This window comes from Coffea arabica, chromosome 2c, assembly GCF_036785885.1.
Source record: "Coffea arabica cultivar ET-39 chromosome 2c, Coffea Arabica ET-39 HiFi, whole genome shotgun sequence".
In the NCBI taxonomy this organism is placed as follows: domain Eukaryota; kingdom Viridiplantae; phylum Streptophyta; class Magnoliopsida; order Gentianales; family Rubiaceae; genus Coffea; species Coffea arabica.
Genome location: NC_092312.1, coordinates 67,535,626 through 67,554,755, shown reverse-complemented (window position 1 = coordinate 67,554,755; position 19,130 = coordinate 67,535,626). Strand labels below are relative to the sequence as shown.

Sequence of the window (19,130 nt, the reverse complement as noted above, 5' to 3'; positions counted from 1 at the left end):
TTGTCATACATCGATATGTTGGGATCAATTTTAACTCAAAATTAATAAGTTAACTTAAATGGTGATTTTGACCATTAAAACTAAAGTTTTTTTGTCGCTAAAATTTTGACTATCGCAATTATTATATATGTGGCCACGTTATGATTAAATCACATAAGTTTGGTGTTAGACTTCATTTAAAGGGTTAATCACATTTTATCCCCTTAAAGAATACCCCATTTCTCAGTTTACCCCATAACCTTTAATTTTGCCCACTTAACCCCCTTTAGGACAAAATTACCCTTGCATTATTTTGACTTTTCATTTGCCTTGTTTTCCTTTCTTTTATTTCTTTTTCTCTTTCTTCTTTATTTAATTCTTCATCTTTCCTATAAAAATCTTCACTTAATGATTAAAATTAAAAAAGAGGAATTGCAGAGATTTATCTTCTCCTCAAATGATTTAAAAAAATATTCAAATCACTTTCCTAAAATACAATTTTTTTAGCATTTCAATTCTTTAAGTTTTGGGTTTTCCTCTTTCCTTTTTAGTTTCTAATTTTGTTCCCAAGAAAATACCTTAAGATGAAATTGTGACCTGATTAATAATTATCAATTGAAATTTGTGACACGTGGCATCATACAAAAAATCAAAATTAGTTTTTGATGTCTTTTAAACTTTCACCCAAAAATATGCAATTACAAACTCAAAACAAAAATTTTCGTTGAAATGGAATTTCTATTGGGAAGGATGAAAGAGAGAAGAAAGAGAAAAAGAAATAAAAGAAAGGAAAATAATTTCATCTTACAATATTTTCTTGAGAATAAAATGAGAAACTAGAAAGGAAAAAGGAAAACCCAAAATTAAAAGAATTGAAAAGCTAAAAAAATTGTATTTTAGGAATGTGATTTGAATATTTTTTAAATCATTTAAGGAGAAGATAGATCTCTGCAATTCCTCTTTTTTAATTTCAATCATTAAGATGAAGATTTTTGTGGGAAAGAGGGAGAATTAAATAAAAAAGAAAGAGAAAAAGAAATAAAAAAAGGAAAACAAGGTAAATGAAAAGTCAAAATAATGCAAGGGCAATTTTGTCCTAAAGGGGGTTAAGTGAGCAAAATTAAAGGTTAGGGGGTAAAGTGAGAAATGGGGTATTTTTTAAGGGGATAAAATGTGATTAACCCTCATTTAAATCACATAAATTTGGTGTTAGACTTATATATATCAACGTAGAATATTTTATTTATTTTTTGGAGACTTTAACTTTCCAAAAACAAAAAAAAGAAAAGAAAAATAAGTTGCCGTCAGAATGGTACAATTGCACTAAACCGGCCCCATTTCGTTATGGTCTATCTGAAAGCATAATAGACGTAGACAATCATACTTTTTTATTTGACTGAAAAGCTGTACAGATTTGAATGGAGAATTGTAAGAAGTTGACAAAGTTGAAAAAAAAAATTGAAGTGTATATGCAATTGCATGATTAGGAAGTAAGGAATTAGCAAGTGGATTACATTATTATTTTCTTTGTAAATAAACCATTAGTATCGACAAATACAGATACACCCATCAAATTTTGGTGATTCCACTTTTTTTTTTATTAGTTGAAGGTCTTAAATTCAAAACATGCTACTTATAATTCCTCCCATTTTACTATCAAACACAACTCAACCCTTCTCGATCCCACTCTTTTAAGCATCATAATGACTCTGCCATATCTAACGTTATACCAATAGAATAATACTCTGATCCTATATTTTTATTAAATGACTCTCACGTTGATTCAAAATTTGTGTTTTCATTACATAAAAATGTTATTAAATGATGTATACAACATTCAAATAAACACAAATGAACGAGGACAAAGCATTCATCTAAGGACTCAAGGCACTTTGCAAGGGAAATGGCTCACAAAATTTCAATAGTTAAAATACTTAAGGAAAAGAAAAAGAAAGATTTGCTTAATGTTGAAGCTCGTAGTCCATCTGTGTCTTATGGTTGGAGTAAGGATCAATCATCTTTCGAGATTCTTCCCACAATTGAATTTCAATTCCCAACTTCTTGAGCTCAATGAGTCCACGTTCAGCTACAAAATGAGGGCAAAAATTATGTTAAGGTTTTTATATCATTGCAATGCTTGGTCAAGAAGAGAGAACAAAATAAATGGCTACCAATGGTAATGTTAAAAGAGAAGACCGGTAATTACTAAAAACAAGATAATAACCATGACATTTTAAACAATAAGTAGCAATTGAACACAAGAAAGTAGCTACTTGAGAGGGAATGTCTATCTTGACACACTCTTAAAAATAATTGGGCTAACTAGAAAATACTTAAAGTAGATTCGGTCTACGAGCTCATTTTGTAAAGTATATGGTATATGAAATAGCAACACGTTTTTAATAGTGAATGATGATGTAAGAAAAGTAGTGTTGAGTGACGTATGATAATGTAAAAAAACATATAGATTGTTACATATAACACATGGTTTATAAGTTAAACCCGTAAACTGTATCTACCTAAATATTCACGGGCTGATTTTTTAGGACATCAAATGGCCTATAATGGGGTTGCAGTTGTGCACACTGGATCCAGGACAGACAGACCTAGCCAGTTGGTAGAACATACAAAAATGAAAATTTTGACTACATTTTGCCTGCATATTTTCAATTCTCTCATTGATGCCTAAACAAACCAAGTACCCTTATCTCTAATAGCTGAAGCTTCCATGATAGCAATTGAAACTGTATTAAAGCATGCAAGCCATTGGTATGAAAGCAAACTTCTAAGCCTAATATGAAAGTAAGGCCTGGAACTCTATCAGATACAGAAAGAAAACATCAATAAGGTTGATAGTAAAGGAATGACAGTAAAATATATGCTCATTGGCATGGAATAACAATAAGAGACTGAATAGAACTACAAAGAAAATATTTCCCCACTTATATTTGGATCTCATACTAAAATTCATGCTTTCATTAGCAAACAAGTGCAATCAGGGGTGCATCTATGCGTACCATCAACTGCAGTGTTTGAGTTAGGAACCCCATTTCCCTGACTGATCCAAAATTGCAATCGTTCCTCTGCAATGTCTGGCTCCACTCCATGATTCTTTGCCCTTCTCCAGAAATAAGCGAGCCAAGCCTGCAAGGGTTACAAATCCATCCAAGCTTCTGATGCATCATGTGAATGTGATTCAAAGATTTTACTAATAGAATTGAGAAATTCCACTTTAAGCTCTATTCAAGCCTATTGATAATATTGTTACCCGTGGATCAATTTCAAATGTGCAAAGTACAGAAGTACAAAATTTTTCATTCGTTTGCTACTGAACTCCTTTTACTATAAACAATAGTCTGCTGCAGTTTATTGAAGACAATTTGAGGAGTTTTGAGTTTTACTATAAACAATACTACAAGGTTCTGACTTCATTCTTCTAAAATTAACAGGCAACCAATTTCAGGACCTATTATATGACTACATTGATTTGTCTGCATCCCTGCCATATATAAGTGGAAATACACACGCACAAACAGATATGTAAAGACCTTGACACTTGTTGTCTGTTCGAGAGAGAGAGAAAGAGAGAGTCTCATTAAGTTGTTAGCTTTACGTCTAATCGTCTCACAAAATCTATATGGCTAATACATAACCAACCAAGAAACTCAATACAGAATAAGAAAACAAAGAGCTTTATGAATATACCTCCTTGAAACGTACATCTTCAGACTCCTCTGGGCTTAGTTCTGAAGTATAAGCAACAAGAATAGATTGCATAATTAGGTTCAAAGTTCCTTCCAAAATGAATTCGATATTAATAGAAGTATCTGGATTGATGCATTTCATGTCTACATTAGGTACAAACGGCCGTCATATGTGATCTCCCTCATGCCAAATCTCAGTCATACATAACAAGAACACTGCCGTTTCATTTAGAATCCCTTCGCATCATGTAACAATGTATTTATAAGTATCCACAACGTAGAGTCAAAAGTAAGTCCTACGTAACAGGTATTGATAACAATAACTATGAAACTGCAATAGTTGATTCATTAGTCCATGCATGTTTAGCTAATTGTCCAAGGATATTCTTGTTGATTGACTTATTGCTGCTTAAAACTACTCATTTTACCAGGCTTCGCAATTTAAAGAGTAAAATCAAAAACTTTGTTTCTGGCGTTCAAAACTCCTCTATAGATCACAATAACTGGGACAAAGAGCATAGAATGACATTGTTAAGCAATCTGCAAAAGTCGACATATCAGTTGGCCAAGGCTCATGTTTATGTGTCCCTTGATAGAGAACCGTCATCAGTAAAGTTGGATGAACTAAAGAAGAAGATCAGGCACTAATGGTACTCAATCGGTGTTATTGATGTCACTTACCAAATGCTTCTGCAAAATGCTGGCCTTCAATTGGTAGTCTCAACTCATCTACAGGCATACCAAGAGAAGAGGAAAATTACTGACAAATGGGATTGATAAATGAAATAATAACTGAAACGAAAGTAGATCATTTCATTGAAAAAATACCAGATGGGATACTTATATGATGACTCGTGTGAAAAAAAAAAAAAACTATAGATTGAGGCAAAAGAAATAGTTCCATGAATCGCATTATGTGATGGTATTTCCTATCTCTTTTTAATTTTTTATGTACTATTTCCCATGTCTGGCACTCTTTCTCTATGGTTTCTATGTCTTTCTAACCTAAGCCCTTCAGCTTTGCACATGACCTACCTGCATGAAACTTTTTCTATACATCATATGCTGGGATGCAGGAATCATATACTGACTATTAGATATACTTTGGCTAAACAAAATCTAGATTAATACCTTTTATTAGACTTGGACGTCTCTTTTTGGCCATTGCAACAGCTATTGCCTCTTCTACCTTTGACAGGGAAATGAATTCAAATAACTACACCAAGATGTACAATGAATCCTCAAGCAAACCTCCAAATAAGGAGGCAAGTGATATGAAGTGCACATAAAGTAACAGAAAATGATGCGTAGATATTTGTTCTTTTTAGTCAACTTCAGTCAAGAGAGGTTTAAAAGTATAATGCAATCAAACTTAAGAAGGTGGAACTAATATTTGGACCAGCCACTTGATATGATTGAACACATGTCAAACATTGAATTAAAATCAAACAGGTAATCCATATGGGGATAAGCATAAGGAATGTTATGCCACAAATGACCACATAAAAACAGTTCAATGGTAGACCGGCTTCATGATTAATCACAATAGTTGGTTCTCATTTAAGCCTAACACCAAAAGTGCTTTTTTCACTGTTTAACCTAATAAGGGAACTTTAGTTCCATTATTGTCATGAACATCTGGACAACGTTTACAGCAAAGACATTAGTATTTATGTAAGAAACTACCAGATGTAGATCATTTTTCTGAGTCTGCATTTTTCTACAAATATTTAGTCAATGTCCGACTCATAAAAAGGTTTGAAAGATACTAAGAAATCAAGAATGGACGATTGAAGCAGATATGTTCTATTAGTGTGGCAAGCTCAGTGATACAATGATAATTTAGTGCTACTCAATGTAATTGTGGTTACAAAACATTTTCCACCATATAAAAGTTGATATTTGCTGATTACTCTATGAAAATATGATGTACCAATTCCCATATGTTTTAGATCATGTAAAGTCCTTGTTAGTTGTAGGGTTTCCAAAGCATGAGGACATTTGCATGTCAATTTTCAGTTTATCACATTTTTGTACTAAAACAAACTAATGAAAGAGATTATAACCTACGTATCTTGAAAGCTTTTCAGACAAATTTAAGCTTTCAAGGAACGTGACAGGTACCACAGGCATTAGTTTCAGCAAATGAGAAACCTAGCATACAGCATGGCAAGAAGTATTTGTCAAAACCTTGAGTGATGTCAGTTCTCGCAGACCTTTCTCCACAAAAAGCATGCTTTCCACACTTCCTTCTGATGAAAGTTCATGATTATCCTTTATAACTTTGTCTCTCTCCTCTACATCATTATTTACTGGAGATGATAGAAGAGATATGAGAAGGCAACAAAGGCAAATCTAAGAACATAAAACGATCCAGTTGATAATTATTTAAAGCAAAAAACATGAAACTTGTTTTCTTCTTTCATTCTGTCAAGCAGAGTAAGAGACTTTACCCGAGGCATTTTCATTTTTTGCTCTCTCGCCAGTCGCTAAGACAACTTCATTGGGAAGTGGGGCAAAAGAGGACCAATATTTATGTCTAGCTGGAGCTAGCTCTGCGTGAATACCTATAAAAACAAGTTTGAATCACCAACCTCTCACAGAAGAGAAACAGAAAATTGATTCTGTTTTTGGGTGTTCCTTGACATATAATCCCCTTGCCTAAGGAAAGACCAGAAGTGAATGTGGTTTAGACATTGTTACCTAAACATTAAATACGGTGAAGAAGAGAATAGCATTTGAAAAGTCTTCACTTCTATTCCAAATTGCAGAATCTATATGGTAATCAGCTGTCTAACTCATTGACCAAATGGGGTAACCAAGGAAGTATATGTATTACGCCTCAGGGCAAATAAGACCTAAAGTTGATTTGGCCAATACAAGTAGTGGACTAAGGCCATGTGTTGTAGAAATGTGGTGGGAGAATTACAGACGATCAATGTATGTTGTTGAAGAGAAAGTACTATATTGTGTAGTTTTAAGGGTTCAGAAAGTAGACTATTGAAGAGAAAGTACTATATTGTATAGTTTTAAGGGTTCAGAAAACCACAAGAGAATTAAGATTCTATGTTAACTAGAAGAAATAACTGTTGCTGCAGCATATAAAAAGAATAATAATAGGGCTGCAAGACAACACAGTTTCCTATCATAAGAAATATGCTGCACATGGATAATACATTACAAGAATAATCTCTGAATGAACTGCTTAACCAATCAGTTGTAGGATTAAATAACAAGAAGGTCTATGTGCTCCAGCATCAAATGGATTTGAGAAGACAGTAAATGGCAAGATGGTATCCCAGAGTCCCCAGTTTCTCTTCCTTAGCATAGATGGTACTCAAAAGGGAACTTGTGATAGCAAATCGGTTATACCAATGTTGCCATTGATGTAAACCAATACACAGACTGTATGCTAGTTTTGCAAAGTCAGCTACCAGCTGACATGACATGAGGCCTTGACCACCTCTACAAAGTAATATTGCAAGTGTACATGGTATTTAGACCTTTTCAGACTCACTTAGAAACTAGTTACAAGTATTCTTCTAATCTTGATGAGGAAAAGTTTGCGGTCTGACGATGTTATTCACTCCAATCTTTTTTTGAGGAAAAATGGGCTGGTTTTTTTTAATCTATAATATGGAAAAACTTGCTTACTTGTCTTGGATTCAGCATTATTATAGTGGAAAGATCTTATAAATGAGTGCAAAAGATAACTCAGATGACTGCAATCAATTATATAGTCTAAGAGAGATGCCAAAAGCAACTGGATAAAGAGTGGGCTTTTTAGCTGTAGAAGGCTACGGATTCATGTGAGCTGAATCTGCTCCCTGAGGATTCTTTCACAATTACATAAGAGTTGGAAAATTTCTCTAAACCGTCTGCATTAAACAGTACTTTAATTTTCTTTTCCCCCTTTTCCTCAAATGGTTTCAGGTGGAAAGCTTTTGTATCTGTAATTTCAGGGATTTTATATGTCTAGTTCAATTGTTCAACGCCTTTCTTTCCGTCACAAAGCTGATTTTAGTTTACACAGAGGAAACACAAGTATTTATATTGATATGAAATAGATTTAATGGATAACTTAATATGAGTAAGCACATAGAACTTGTAATGAGGGATGGAAAGAATTCTCTGTTCAGTTTCCATTTAATCAAGCCATCCATGACATTAATTGAACGGAAGACAATGATGAATCAGCTTCTTATGATTTTAAACTATTTGCTAAATGAACTTACCATATTGGACACATAAACTCCAATACCGAGCGAGCCAACACCTCTTTAGAACAACCTCTTCCTAAGGTGTAAGACAGTAAATCATATGACACATAAACAAATCAATAAACATCCAATGAACAATGGCACAAACAATATACCATCTCTTCCTGAGTCAGTATCATTCTGTGTGTCATTGTTCTGAGTAACTTAACTTCTCTTTCAGCCTCATGTAGCTGCTCCAGAGCAGAATTTGCTTCATCTCTAGCAGTCTATTTCAAAGTTACAAAATTAAAAACATGCTACCATGCATCTTATATTACTTGAGAACATAAAAGACTCAGAAAATGTCATTAGCAAAATGTACAAGATAGAAGTTTTCATACCTCAGCTTCTGTACGCAATGCTTCAATCTCACCTTGTCCAGCATATTGTGCTGCAACTTTCAGAGCAGCCTGCAGGTAAAATGCATAATTTGCAGATATTCAAGGTTGAACTTAAGTATCTAAAATAAGTACTTATGCATCTACATTACATGCGCAACAAGTTTAACAAAAGAACATTCACCATGGCGAAATCTCCCTAAAGAAAATTAAATATTAAAAAAAAAGATCTACTTCAAATGAAAACTACTGATTAGGGCCCAAATATAGTTATAAAGATCTTTTGCCGTGTTTGGTGCATGGAAAGCTGTGCCTACTGTCCATGACAATTATTTTCTGTGTTTGCTTCTTGAGAGCTAACACTTATTCTGTAGAAAGCACGATGTTCGATCACTCTGTTGCAAGTATAACTGTGACATGTACAAACAATTCATCCAGGAAGAGCACGGTGATGTTCCTTCACCTCAGTTGATCAGCATTTCTGTGTCACTAATCCTGTTATACAGCTTCTCTACTTATATGATTCTAAAATTTCACACTAATACATCATCTGTAGTTTTCAGACCTAATATATGCCTATCAGTATCAGCTTCAACCAATTAAATAGTCAACTCCTTGGAGGAAAAGATGCTCACTTCTCCAACTATTTCAGTAATCTGATTAGGTGCCAAACAAGTAAAATTAAGTGATTTCTTGAAACAATCTAGTCATATCATGCAAGAAGATTAAATGCTTTACAAATTCAAAACCAAATACAGGTTAAAATAGGAAAAGAAAAAAATAAAGTCATCAAATTAAGCTTTGAAATCATTAGAGCTAGAGAGAATTCTGTCATCATCTAGTTATGAAAAGCCATTAAGAAGAGATAACTAATATTCATTTCATGTCAGTTATACTCGTAGGCTAATGTCCTCACCGTGGAAATGAAGAACCTAGAAAACATTGCAGTGCAATGTCTTTCTTTGCATTATTCGTCAAATAAATCAAAGACCCTCGAAAACATTTCAATACAATACCTTTTCATGTAGCCAAAAGGACCACAAATAAATGGATAAGAATAATACTGCATTCAACTTACATTAGTATAAGGAAAAATAATACCTTTTCCTTACATTAGTATAAGGAAAAATAATACCACAGCTTACATTAGTATAAGAATAATACCTTTTCCTTACAAATGATTATCACCTAAAGTGAATCCAACATCAATTCGTAAGGATACAAATGAGTACTTTTTGAGGCTTAGTTGTTTCAGTCTAGATCATGAAGGTGTCAAGTAGTTAACATTGGATTCAGACTTTGTTCAGAAGACATCAGATTTAAGTGCAGAACTATAGAAGAGGAATCCTGACACAGAGAGATTTCCAATAATGATGCCACAGAGTGGAAGAACGAAACAGGCCCTGGTCAAAAAACAATTTGATAACTAGATGAACAGTAATGACTAGAGATAACTTTGGCTTATTTCTTATGGTCAAGAGTACAGATCATTTAAAAAATATGGATGTTAATAATAAACTCCAGGACCAATTGAATAGGTAATAAAACTGCATAATACTACTGCCTGCAGATCAGAAACCCTGTAGGTTGAGAGAAGGGATACAACCTTCGCAAATTGGAAGGTGATGCAAACTAGCATTGTTATCACTTAACAAACAGCTTCTATCTTTGAAGAAAGCCATGATCAACTTGAAGAAACAAGAAAAAACCGCCAGTATGGATCCACTTACGTAATTAGTACACTCCTATTATGTTATAGCTCTAGAGAACCTGCTAGGCCCTAAAATCTAATACTCTCATCTTTGCGTCGTCATGATAATATTACCTTACACGGATTTGTCATATTGGGCAACAATAACATAGGAGCACCTCAATAGAAACATAAGACCATAAGTTCGTACGTACATTTCATACAGAAAGCTTTAATAAAGTGACTAACCAAGATCAAAACATATGCTTATCTTGAAACTTTACAGCTAAGTTCCAACAATCTTTCTTCGCTTTGAGCACAATAGAAAACCTAGTGCAAAGCTTTTCTTTTTGCTTTTGATTCGATATTCTCCCTATAATATATGGAAATTGCAAATTCAATTGCATTGGCGTTTCTATTTCAATCAAATAGTCCCACGATATCTTCCATTGTGCTTTAACTTGTGGATTTCTCTTAGCCTTTCATCCAACACGCCAATGTCTTCAAAATGGACTTTCATACTTGTACCCATTTGCATGTGGAGCCAAACGCAAGTAAGACTCTCTTAACCAGTAAATCAAGAACTTTTTATTGTTATAAGAGTTAAAGAGGATAAACCAAGATTAGGTCTGAGACAATATCATTGGACAACATAACTCAAACTTCTATAATTATCAAAGCAAAATAATAGAACTCTCCAGTAAAATATCTGAATCTGTCAGAGAACTAGCAAAGGCTTTGTTTGCTATCAAGAATAGTGCTGATGGAATATTCAGGTGCAGTCAGTTTACCATGAAACCTACAAAAGATTTCAATACAGAAGCCAATTGTAATTTTTCCCATGAACTAAAACTTCAGCAAATCCGCCTTATGAGACTGTAGAATGTCTGCAACCATTTACTAGCACTACTTATAACTATCAAAAGAAAACCTTTTCAAAGCCACATTGACCTGGCAAGCTAGTGCTTCTAAATTAGACAGAAGATCTTTCATCTTAAACTAGCATTTAAAGCGCTGACAACCATGTAAACGGCTTCTACTAAACAGTCACCCAAAAATAGTTATCCAATGTTCTAAATGTTTTCATAAAAGTAGTACTGTAATTTATTTTTGGATGTATGGTATCTGACATAAGATGGTTGTTGGAGAATGTGCCTGAAGTTTTCTTAAACAATGTTTTCAAAAATTATTCCATCTTAATATAGCCATAGGCTTAGAAGGGGGAAATGCATACACTTACTATTGATTATTCTATCAAATATTCTCAAGTAAATGAATATTTCCTCAGTCTACATACTAGCAAGAGCTATCAGAAACGTATCTTGCTAGAATCCTATGATCTAAGACAACTAGAAGACCAACTCAAATTATTAAGAAAACTGGATTCAGTTAAAAATGCTGGACCTTCAACAACATAAAAATTTGTGTTCTGGAGTAACTTCTTTTGTTCGTTGCATCAAACTGCCAATTTCATTAATTTCACAATAAATAAGCTCAACATCAACATCCCAAGGTTCATTTGAAGCAAGTAAAAAGTGAAGCATCTACAAGGATCAACAAAAGTATCCTGCTGCAAATAAGATGATACCAGGCACAGTAACTCTTTCCTCAGGGAGGGTTCATCTTCAGATCACACTATGCCTTCTAGCAGGTCAAGGGTTTGAGATGAATGAGAGCTTCTTATCATGAAAGCTAAAAGATTGAGCGCTTAAAGAAATGAATGAAACTCAGTTTTATTCTCTACACAATCAAATCACATGTCATTCCAAGTCCACTATCCACTTTAGATAAAGATAATGTCCAGGATGGAAAGGAGAAATATTGCATAATCGAAGCAACATCCTTTGTACACTGTAAAAAACATCTGCAACTTGGTACAAGTAAATAATTAGGCCTAATGAGAGCTGAAGATGCAGCCACAAAGACTCACATGAAAACAGAATGTAAGCAATGTGCATTTGATAAAACTATAACAATGCACCTTAGACAACAGATATAAACCAAAAATGGCAGTTACTTTCCTCGAATCATAACAGCTTTCTCATTGTACATACCTCCCTTTGTTGTAGAGCTGCTTCTTTCCTGTGATGCAAAATCAAAGAAATTTCATTATTGAGAAGGCAATTGTGAAGATAGATATGTTAGAGTTTAAAATCTTGCCTGCTCAAGAGACGAGCTTCTAATGATGTCCCTTCTCCGAGATTTGCAATCTAACAACACAAACTTCTTGCCATGAACAACTTAGCATTTCAAACATAGTAGCCAAACAACATCATTCTAGAAAGTTGCTAATCATTGGTGCCAGTAAGAACATATGTAGGACGAAAGATAAATGACATCATCATAGATGATTGTTAAGAAGAACCATTTTGTTTAGACAGCACTGGGCACTATCACAAGAGCAAAGTCTCAGAGGTTCCCACTAGCAAAACTTATAACTAACAATTCTATTTGAAATACGGCCTCACAAGAAGGGCATACTTAGGAACAGGCAGGTAAAAATCATGTTTGCAGTTTTGGTATAGCATCAAGTGGGATGAAAATCAGTGAGGGAAACACATCCATGTGAGGCTGAAGGTGGTATAGCTTAGGAAGATGAATAGTAAATAGACACCATCGTGACAGTTTCACTTAACTTTCAATTACTAGGAACAGATTAATTGAATCTATCAGAGTGAAGTCAGAAAAAGCATCAGATTTAGGAGAAGCATTGGAGCCTGAAAGGTAAGAGCAGCCGCTGAAACTAAATGCTATAGAACATTCTTCTAAAAGTAGTTGCTATAGTACATAGAGTCAATTTGGGGAAAGCATTCCTACGCAAAAGAGGGGCATCTTATCCTCTGGAAAGACCCATAGAATATCCTTACAAATTATTTGCGACTGCAGATTGCACTATAGTAATATTGCTAGGTAAGTAATTGATGCACATGATTTGGGAGTCAAGAAATGTAGGCAATCTACATTTCATTGTGTGGTTTTTTCTGAAACAGCCAGATTTATCTGCCTTATTTCGAATCCAATAAAAATCCATCACTTGGACAGAGCTTTCTGGAGGCATTGCAAGACACATGCCAGAGAGGGAGAATTTGGCTCCACTGGCACAGCGTGGAAGGGAAGAAAAACTATTTTTACAATGGATAGAAACTCCTAAATCTATTCAGTAATTTCTGTTCAAAAAGTATGCATGAAAGGTAGAGAAAGGGCCCAACTGATGACAAAGCTATATGCAACTTTTCAAATCCTATTAAAACTTATTGTAAGATGTTAACTCTCCTTTTATACAAATTCTTCACATAGCTTTATAACCTGTTTGCCGTTTTTCACACTTTGTCAATAAAAAAGGAATTTTACAAAATCAAGCAGGATAAGCACTCAAAACAATCAACTTTGACTCAACTGGAAAAACTACCAGTATTATAAAATGCAGATGGCATTGCAACAATATGTTGGATGATCCCTTTGCAGGATTACCTGTTTCTCAAGCTGCTTAACTCTAGCTTCTGCTTCATCACATCTTTCCTCTGCAAGTCGAACCTGAAAAAGAAAATATTAAGATGGAAGTAGGATAAAATATTGTACATCCAGTGGCAAAACATCCTCCTAACCAGGCATTTGAAATAACCAATATAAGAGAACAAGGGGTGAAGCACGAAATCAACCAGACTCACCTTTTCACTTAAACTTTCATTTTCTTCTTGGAGCATGTCAATCTGCAATTTGAATTGAACCTCATTAGTATCTTCAAAATCTATGAACTAATGCTGTAAACATCAATTAAAATACATGCATTACTACACCTACATATTTTCTTTTGAAAGTTACTACTCTACCAATGATCATTAGTTATAACTTTCCTAAGCAGTTTCTAGAAGTCCATTATGGAGATCAAGACCATGTGATTATGATGTCATAAATGTGCATCACAAGAATTGTAGGATCAAGAATGATTCATCTCTATACAGGAGAAAAACACGTTATTTGTCAAAGGCAGATTTAATTTATGGATAGATCAACAGACCTGATCTTGTAGGTCAGAAGAGGAGGACAATTGTTGGCCAGCTTCTTTGTATTTGAAAGTTCCAAAATCCATAGATAACCTGGTTGTGCAGCGAAATTCAGAGAATGAGAGCTACAGTTTGCATAAGCATTAGTAAAATAGAAAGAGTTTAGTCTTACTTAAACCATGATATGTAACAATTGCTAGAAATTACAAGACATACTATAAGGGCTTGAAGCAATTCATGGACATCATTCAGTAAGAACCACAGCTGTAGGACATATGCTTATTTGAAGAATTTATGATCAACTGAACCAAGAAGAATGAAAACCAAGTAGACACTTAAGCTAAACTTTTCTAATTCTTAAGCAAAGTCAAAAGGGATAAACCAATTGGTAGTTACTTTTTTTTTCCACTTATTAGCAAAGACATGTTTTTGAGTCGAAAAAAGTTCTAAAAGTAGATAAGACTTGGGGAGAAATAAGAATTCTGCTATTGCCTATTGAAGACATTAAAAACAATGTAGATGTAACTCCCAATGTACAACACTTAAAGCTGTAGAAGGAATACCTTTTATCCTTATGACTCTCTGGTTGAACCTCAGCTGGAACAGCTGATACATTGGACCTAAGTGATAGTGGTACAGCGGGGGGTACCATGGGAACTGTCTTGACACCAAGATTTGGACGGCTATGTGAACGAGCGGAGAGAGGTTGTTCAACACCATTGGATAGAGATGTTCGACTGACTGCTGAATTATTACTCGCAGATGGAGGTTGCGCTTCATCAACCGAGCTTGCTGATTGAGATGCACGACCAGATACAACAGAATAATTAGAGGGGATTTGTTCCAAGGAATTGGACTGAGTTGATCGGCCAGCTACAAGAGAATGACTGGAGGGAATCTGTTCCAAGGAATTGGAATGAGATGATCGGATGTTTCCCGTTGAACGAACTGATGAAGGTTGCTTTTCCACTGAGTTAACAGCTGGAGATGCTCGCAAACCTGATGTGGATCGCAGAGATGAAGACTGTTCCATGGGGTTGCGAATTGACTAAGAACAGTTGACAGAAAAGTTTTAGGCCTAAAATCATGGGAAAATTTGTGATCCTAAAAATGGCCATTACAGAAAGATGATTAAACAAGTGAGAAGTACATGTTAATGAATAATCAAGTACTGCTGTTTAAACTGAAAAAGGCACACCAATATTGACAATAAATATGCACCCTCCACATATGCTTTCAAAATATTTATGTGGTATACATGCTAAAACAAGTTTGAGCAATAGGAGATTAAGAGAAGAAATGGACAACTGCTGTAAAAGGGTTTCAGATGACAACAATACTTACATGTTTCCTACAAAACTAACATATCTACAAGTTTAAAGTATTAAAAGCAGCGTAACATAAAAGAAAATTTCTGCTATCAAATGTTGAGGTAATTTCTAAGAGGAATGCTTTAGCAAAACAAGAAAAAATATCTTCTAGCCATAACTGAATCTGATAGTTCCAAATACTTAGCTGACACTTAGCTGCAATTTGTCGTGAATTTTAAGTCTTCAGATACATTTGTTGCTATTGCTTCATGCAGATAAAGTGTAAATGTGTAGACAGTATGACATTTTCTCCTGATTAAACCAAAAACAAAATCAGAACATTACCATTGGAGAGCGAGCTCTTGTTGGCCTTGAACTTGCAAGCCCAATACCTGCTGAGAGACTTGAAGGATTGTACTCATACAGAAGATCATCCTCATCATCTTCATCATCAGCCATCTGGTGTGCCATGACCTGAGCAAGCCTCTGAGCTGCAGCTTTTGTATGTTGTGGTTTCTTGAAGTTGCCAGTTGAACCCGAACGCATGTGACGGTTCAATGCTGAATTCATTGGAGAGGAAGGTGTATTTGAAGTAGGCGTGGTTGATCCACTTGCCTGCCTCACATGCACGGGCCTCATTCGATCCATTGTGGCAATAACTTCATTAAAAGCAAATTTTGGATCAATAGTTTAAGATAGACAAGAATCATGCCTCGCTTTTTCATGATTACCAAATGAACGCATCAAATTATTGAGGTTCTGCATAACTAATTTATGATAAACTAAATTGTTGTGAATGAGTCCTCCAAATGACAAGCTAACCTAGAGTTGCTTTCTTCATTTTAATAAACCAAGGAATTCTCTCAAATTTCCTGATGCTGTTGAAGCAGAGCTACTGAAGCCCATTGCTCAAATGCATGCGTCTAAATCATGCGATTAAGTCATTGTAGATAATATCCTCATAAGATTGGTCTATTCAGGCTTTAAGAAACTTCCAATAGAATAAGAAAGATAAGCAAATACCGACAGGATCAAACATGTGAACTTCAAACTTCTGATAAATTAGTTCATTTGCTCAAACAGCTCAAGAAAACAGTTGACTAGAATGTACAACTTCCCTCCTAGCATTACAAATTGAAGGATATATATTTGAATGCAGAAGAGCATTAACAGCAAAAGGAGATAAAACTACAACATATCCTCCAATTCCTGCCCATTTCCCTACTCCTATGCTGAAGGTGTGAGTTCTCCTTGTCCATCAGGAATACAGAACATTGAGAAATCTGTTTTGTTCAGGGTGGCTGAAAACTTCGTAAGTTATGCTAGTGTGTAGTGGCTCAAGCTGCACACACTAGCGGGCTCATTGAGCTCATTAAACGTAGAAAGATTGCAGTTCTAAGTCAAGCTATCGCACAGTGGCTCAGGCTGCACAGGCTAGTGGGCACATTGAGCACGAAAAGAGAGAGAAAAAAAAAAAGGAGGTTCTAAGTTTACTTTGTACTCCAATGGGAATCTCCAGACATTGCTTAAAACTGTTTGTGTCCTATTACATTTCTTTCCAATGTACAGGTCTAGCCTATCAACACTGTCCTTCACACGAAATGATGCTACAACAACCTTTTAACCTCCATGAATCAACAGAAACATTCTCTAAACAGACTTTTGACACACGCATACATAAGTACCGAGAATTCTTTGGCGAGGAATGTTATCAGGTTGGTGGATTCTTCATTTAACATTCTCTATAAGCAATGAAAAGCATCACTACATACGAAACATTTCCCACTTGAGATTAAAAAACGACAATGTACTGCAAAAAGAAAATTGATTTTCACATTTCTGAAAATGAAAATTCAAGAAAAGAGATGCAACATAAGGCATGCATGATGACAAACTATGAAGTGGGATTTCGTACCTCTAATAATGAGAGTTATCAGCTTTATTTGGGAAAATTGGAGTTCTGACTTCTGATTTGAATGTGGGAAAGTGATTGATAAAGGAAGTATGACATTTTTGAGGAGGGAGCGGGAATCAAGGGGGCCGGACAAGTTATAACGTTTTTGGGAAAAAAAACTTTAAAAAAAATATAAGGATTATATTAAGGGGTAGGATAGGAACGTGGAAAATTGAAAGGGGAATCAGGTCGAAAACTGGCTAACTTTTAGGAACTAAAATAGGCATGTAAAAAGAATGCATCAATGTAAGGTTAAGAATTATCTAATTAGCAAATTTTTAGGAGCTAAAATCTAACTATACGTTGATATTATAAAATGCTAACTTCTCGGTTCTAAGTTGCATGTCTCTTTCAGCTTTCAGCAAATCTTAAAATCATATTGGGCTTCTTTAGCGAGTACGAGTGCTCACTCATTATACATAATTTATTACATGATTGTACACACTCTTTTCCAAACTAACTATTGTGGAAAAAATAAACACTCTTGACGATTACCTAGCAATAGGGCTGTCAACGGTCCGGGTCTGGACCCGGACCCGGACGAATTTGCCGGGTACGGGTAGGTATATTGTTCCGGGACCCGGACCCGGACCCGGACCCGTTACCTCTTAATAATTTACGGGTCGGATATGGAATATACCATTCCGACCCGTATCCGACCCGGACCCGTTTTTAATTAATTAATAATTAAAAATATATACCTATATATTACTACTTTCGTTCCCAAATTTATCCAACCCTAACCTACCCACCGCCGCACATCTCTTTTTCCCCTCACTCTCTTTTCTCTTTTGCTCTGCCGTGACCAGTCCCGCCTCACATCCTGCCTCCGCCAGCTCTTCCAGTCTCATTCTTCCCTCTTTTCTACCGGCCTCACATCCTCCCCTCTTTTCTGACCAGTGACCAGTCCCGCCTCACATCCTCCGCCTCCGCCAGTGACCAGTCCGCCGTGAAACTGGCGAGCTCTCTTCATCTCTGATGCCTGACGGAGTGACAGTTGCAGCTCCAAAGAAGCCCAACTCTTCCAGCTGTTGAGGGAAAATTTCACGGTTGGCAAGCTGAAAAAATTGGAGCTTTTGCTATCTGTCTTGCCTTCATCTTCCCAGGCATAATTGCTTTAAGGTATTGCCGAACCCACCTTATGCGGATAGTAAGGGGAAAAAAACAAAAGATTAACTTAAATTGCCCTTGTTTTCTTGGTTTGTGATTTCGCTGTTAAATTGAACCATTTGTTTTTTTTTTTTCCTTTGGCAAAGATATCCACGGCATTTCAACAAGAAGGGACAGAATAATAGCAACAGCAATAGTCATTCTAGCTATTGTGACAAGCACCATAGCTATTTCTACGAATATATACAAGTTAGTTGGAAACAAGTCATAGGTCTTTGTCTTTTTCAGCTTTGTTGTGGTTGAGTTGTATGTTTTCCTGTATAATATCAAATGTGGGTTGTATTGTTTCTGACAAGCACCATAGCTCTTTCATTTGGAATTTTCGGCAAGAAAAGTTCGATTCTGCTTCTTCGGCAAATTAAATAACTTCCCTGATTTCGCAAAGGCTTGCGTAGTCCGCAAAATGTGATACTCCTTAGAACTCTTATTCTGCAGTTTCAATGCATACTCTTGCCACTGAGACAGTTCAAATGCTTCAGCCAGAGTAGCAGGTTTCAACATCTTGATCATAGGTTTGATCTCTTCTTTCAGTCCACTTATGAAACTAGAAATGAAATAAGTCTCATCCAGATTTCGATTTCTTATCATCATCAAGGCCTTTAACTCCTCAAACTTAAAATAAAAAAGAAAAACATTACAAAATTGGAATGCTCCTATGCCCCATATGGGTTACATCACTTCTAAAAAAAGAAAATAAAATTAATTACAACTTAACTTGACAA

At 35.3% G+C, this 19,130-nt stretch overlaps 2 protein-coding genes and 1 long non-coding RNA gene across 3 annotated transcripts; 1 reads left to right on the top strand and 2 right to left on the bottom strand.

Annotated features, from left to right (window-relative positions):
* Positions 1-1,840: 1,840 nt before the first annotated feature.
* On the bottom strand, positions 1,841-14,063 carry LOC140036028 (coiled-coil domain-containing protein SCD2-like). The gene is made up of 15 exons (XM_072077302.1): positions 13,989-14,063; positions 13,639-13,680; positions 13,442-13,504; positions 12,131-12,180; positions 12,025-12,052; positions 8,284-8,352; positions 8,059-8,169; positions 7,919-7,979; positions 6,137-6,250; positions 5,874-5,995; positions 4,815-4,872; positions 4,365-4,412; positions 3,685-3,725; positions 2,997-3,123; positions 1,841-2,065 (listed from the first exon to the last, which is right to left on the bottom strand). The coding sequence occupies exons 1-15, from the start codon at positions 14,058-14,060 to the stop codon at positions 1,941-1,943; spliced, it is 1,131 nt and encodes a 376-aa protein (XP_071933403.1). The 5' UTR covers positions 14,061-14,063; the 3' UTR covers positions 1,841-1,940.
* A 396-nt stretch (positions 14,064-14,459) lies between these two features.
* LOC140035764 (uncharacterized) lies at positions 14,460-17,656 on the bottom strand. The gene is made up of 4 exons (XM_072077130.1): positions 17,200-17,656; positions 15,630-15,943; positions 14,538-15,022; positions 14,460-14,466 (listed from the first exon to the last, which is right to left on the bottom strand). Exons 2-4 carry the CDS (start codon positions 15,930-15,932, stop codon positions 14,460-14,462), a joined length of 795 nt encoding a protein of 264 aa, XP_071933231.1. The 5' UTR covers positions 15,933-15,943; positions 17,200-17,656.
* A 212-nt stretch (positions 17,657-17,868) lies between these two features.
* LOC140036027 (uncharacterized) lies at positions 17,869-18,703 on the top strand. Its single transcript, XR_011839926.1, has 2 exons — positions 17,869-18,360; positions 18,495-18,703. It is a non-coding gene; the product is annotated as an uncharacterized lncRNA (long non-coding RNA).
* Positions 18,704-19,130: the final 427 nt, after the last annotated feature.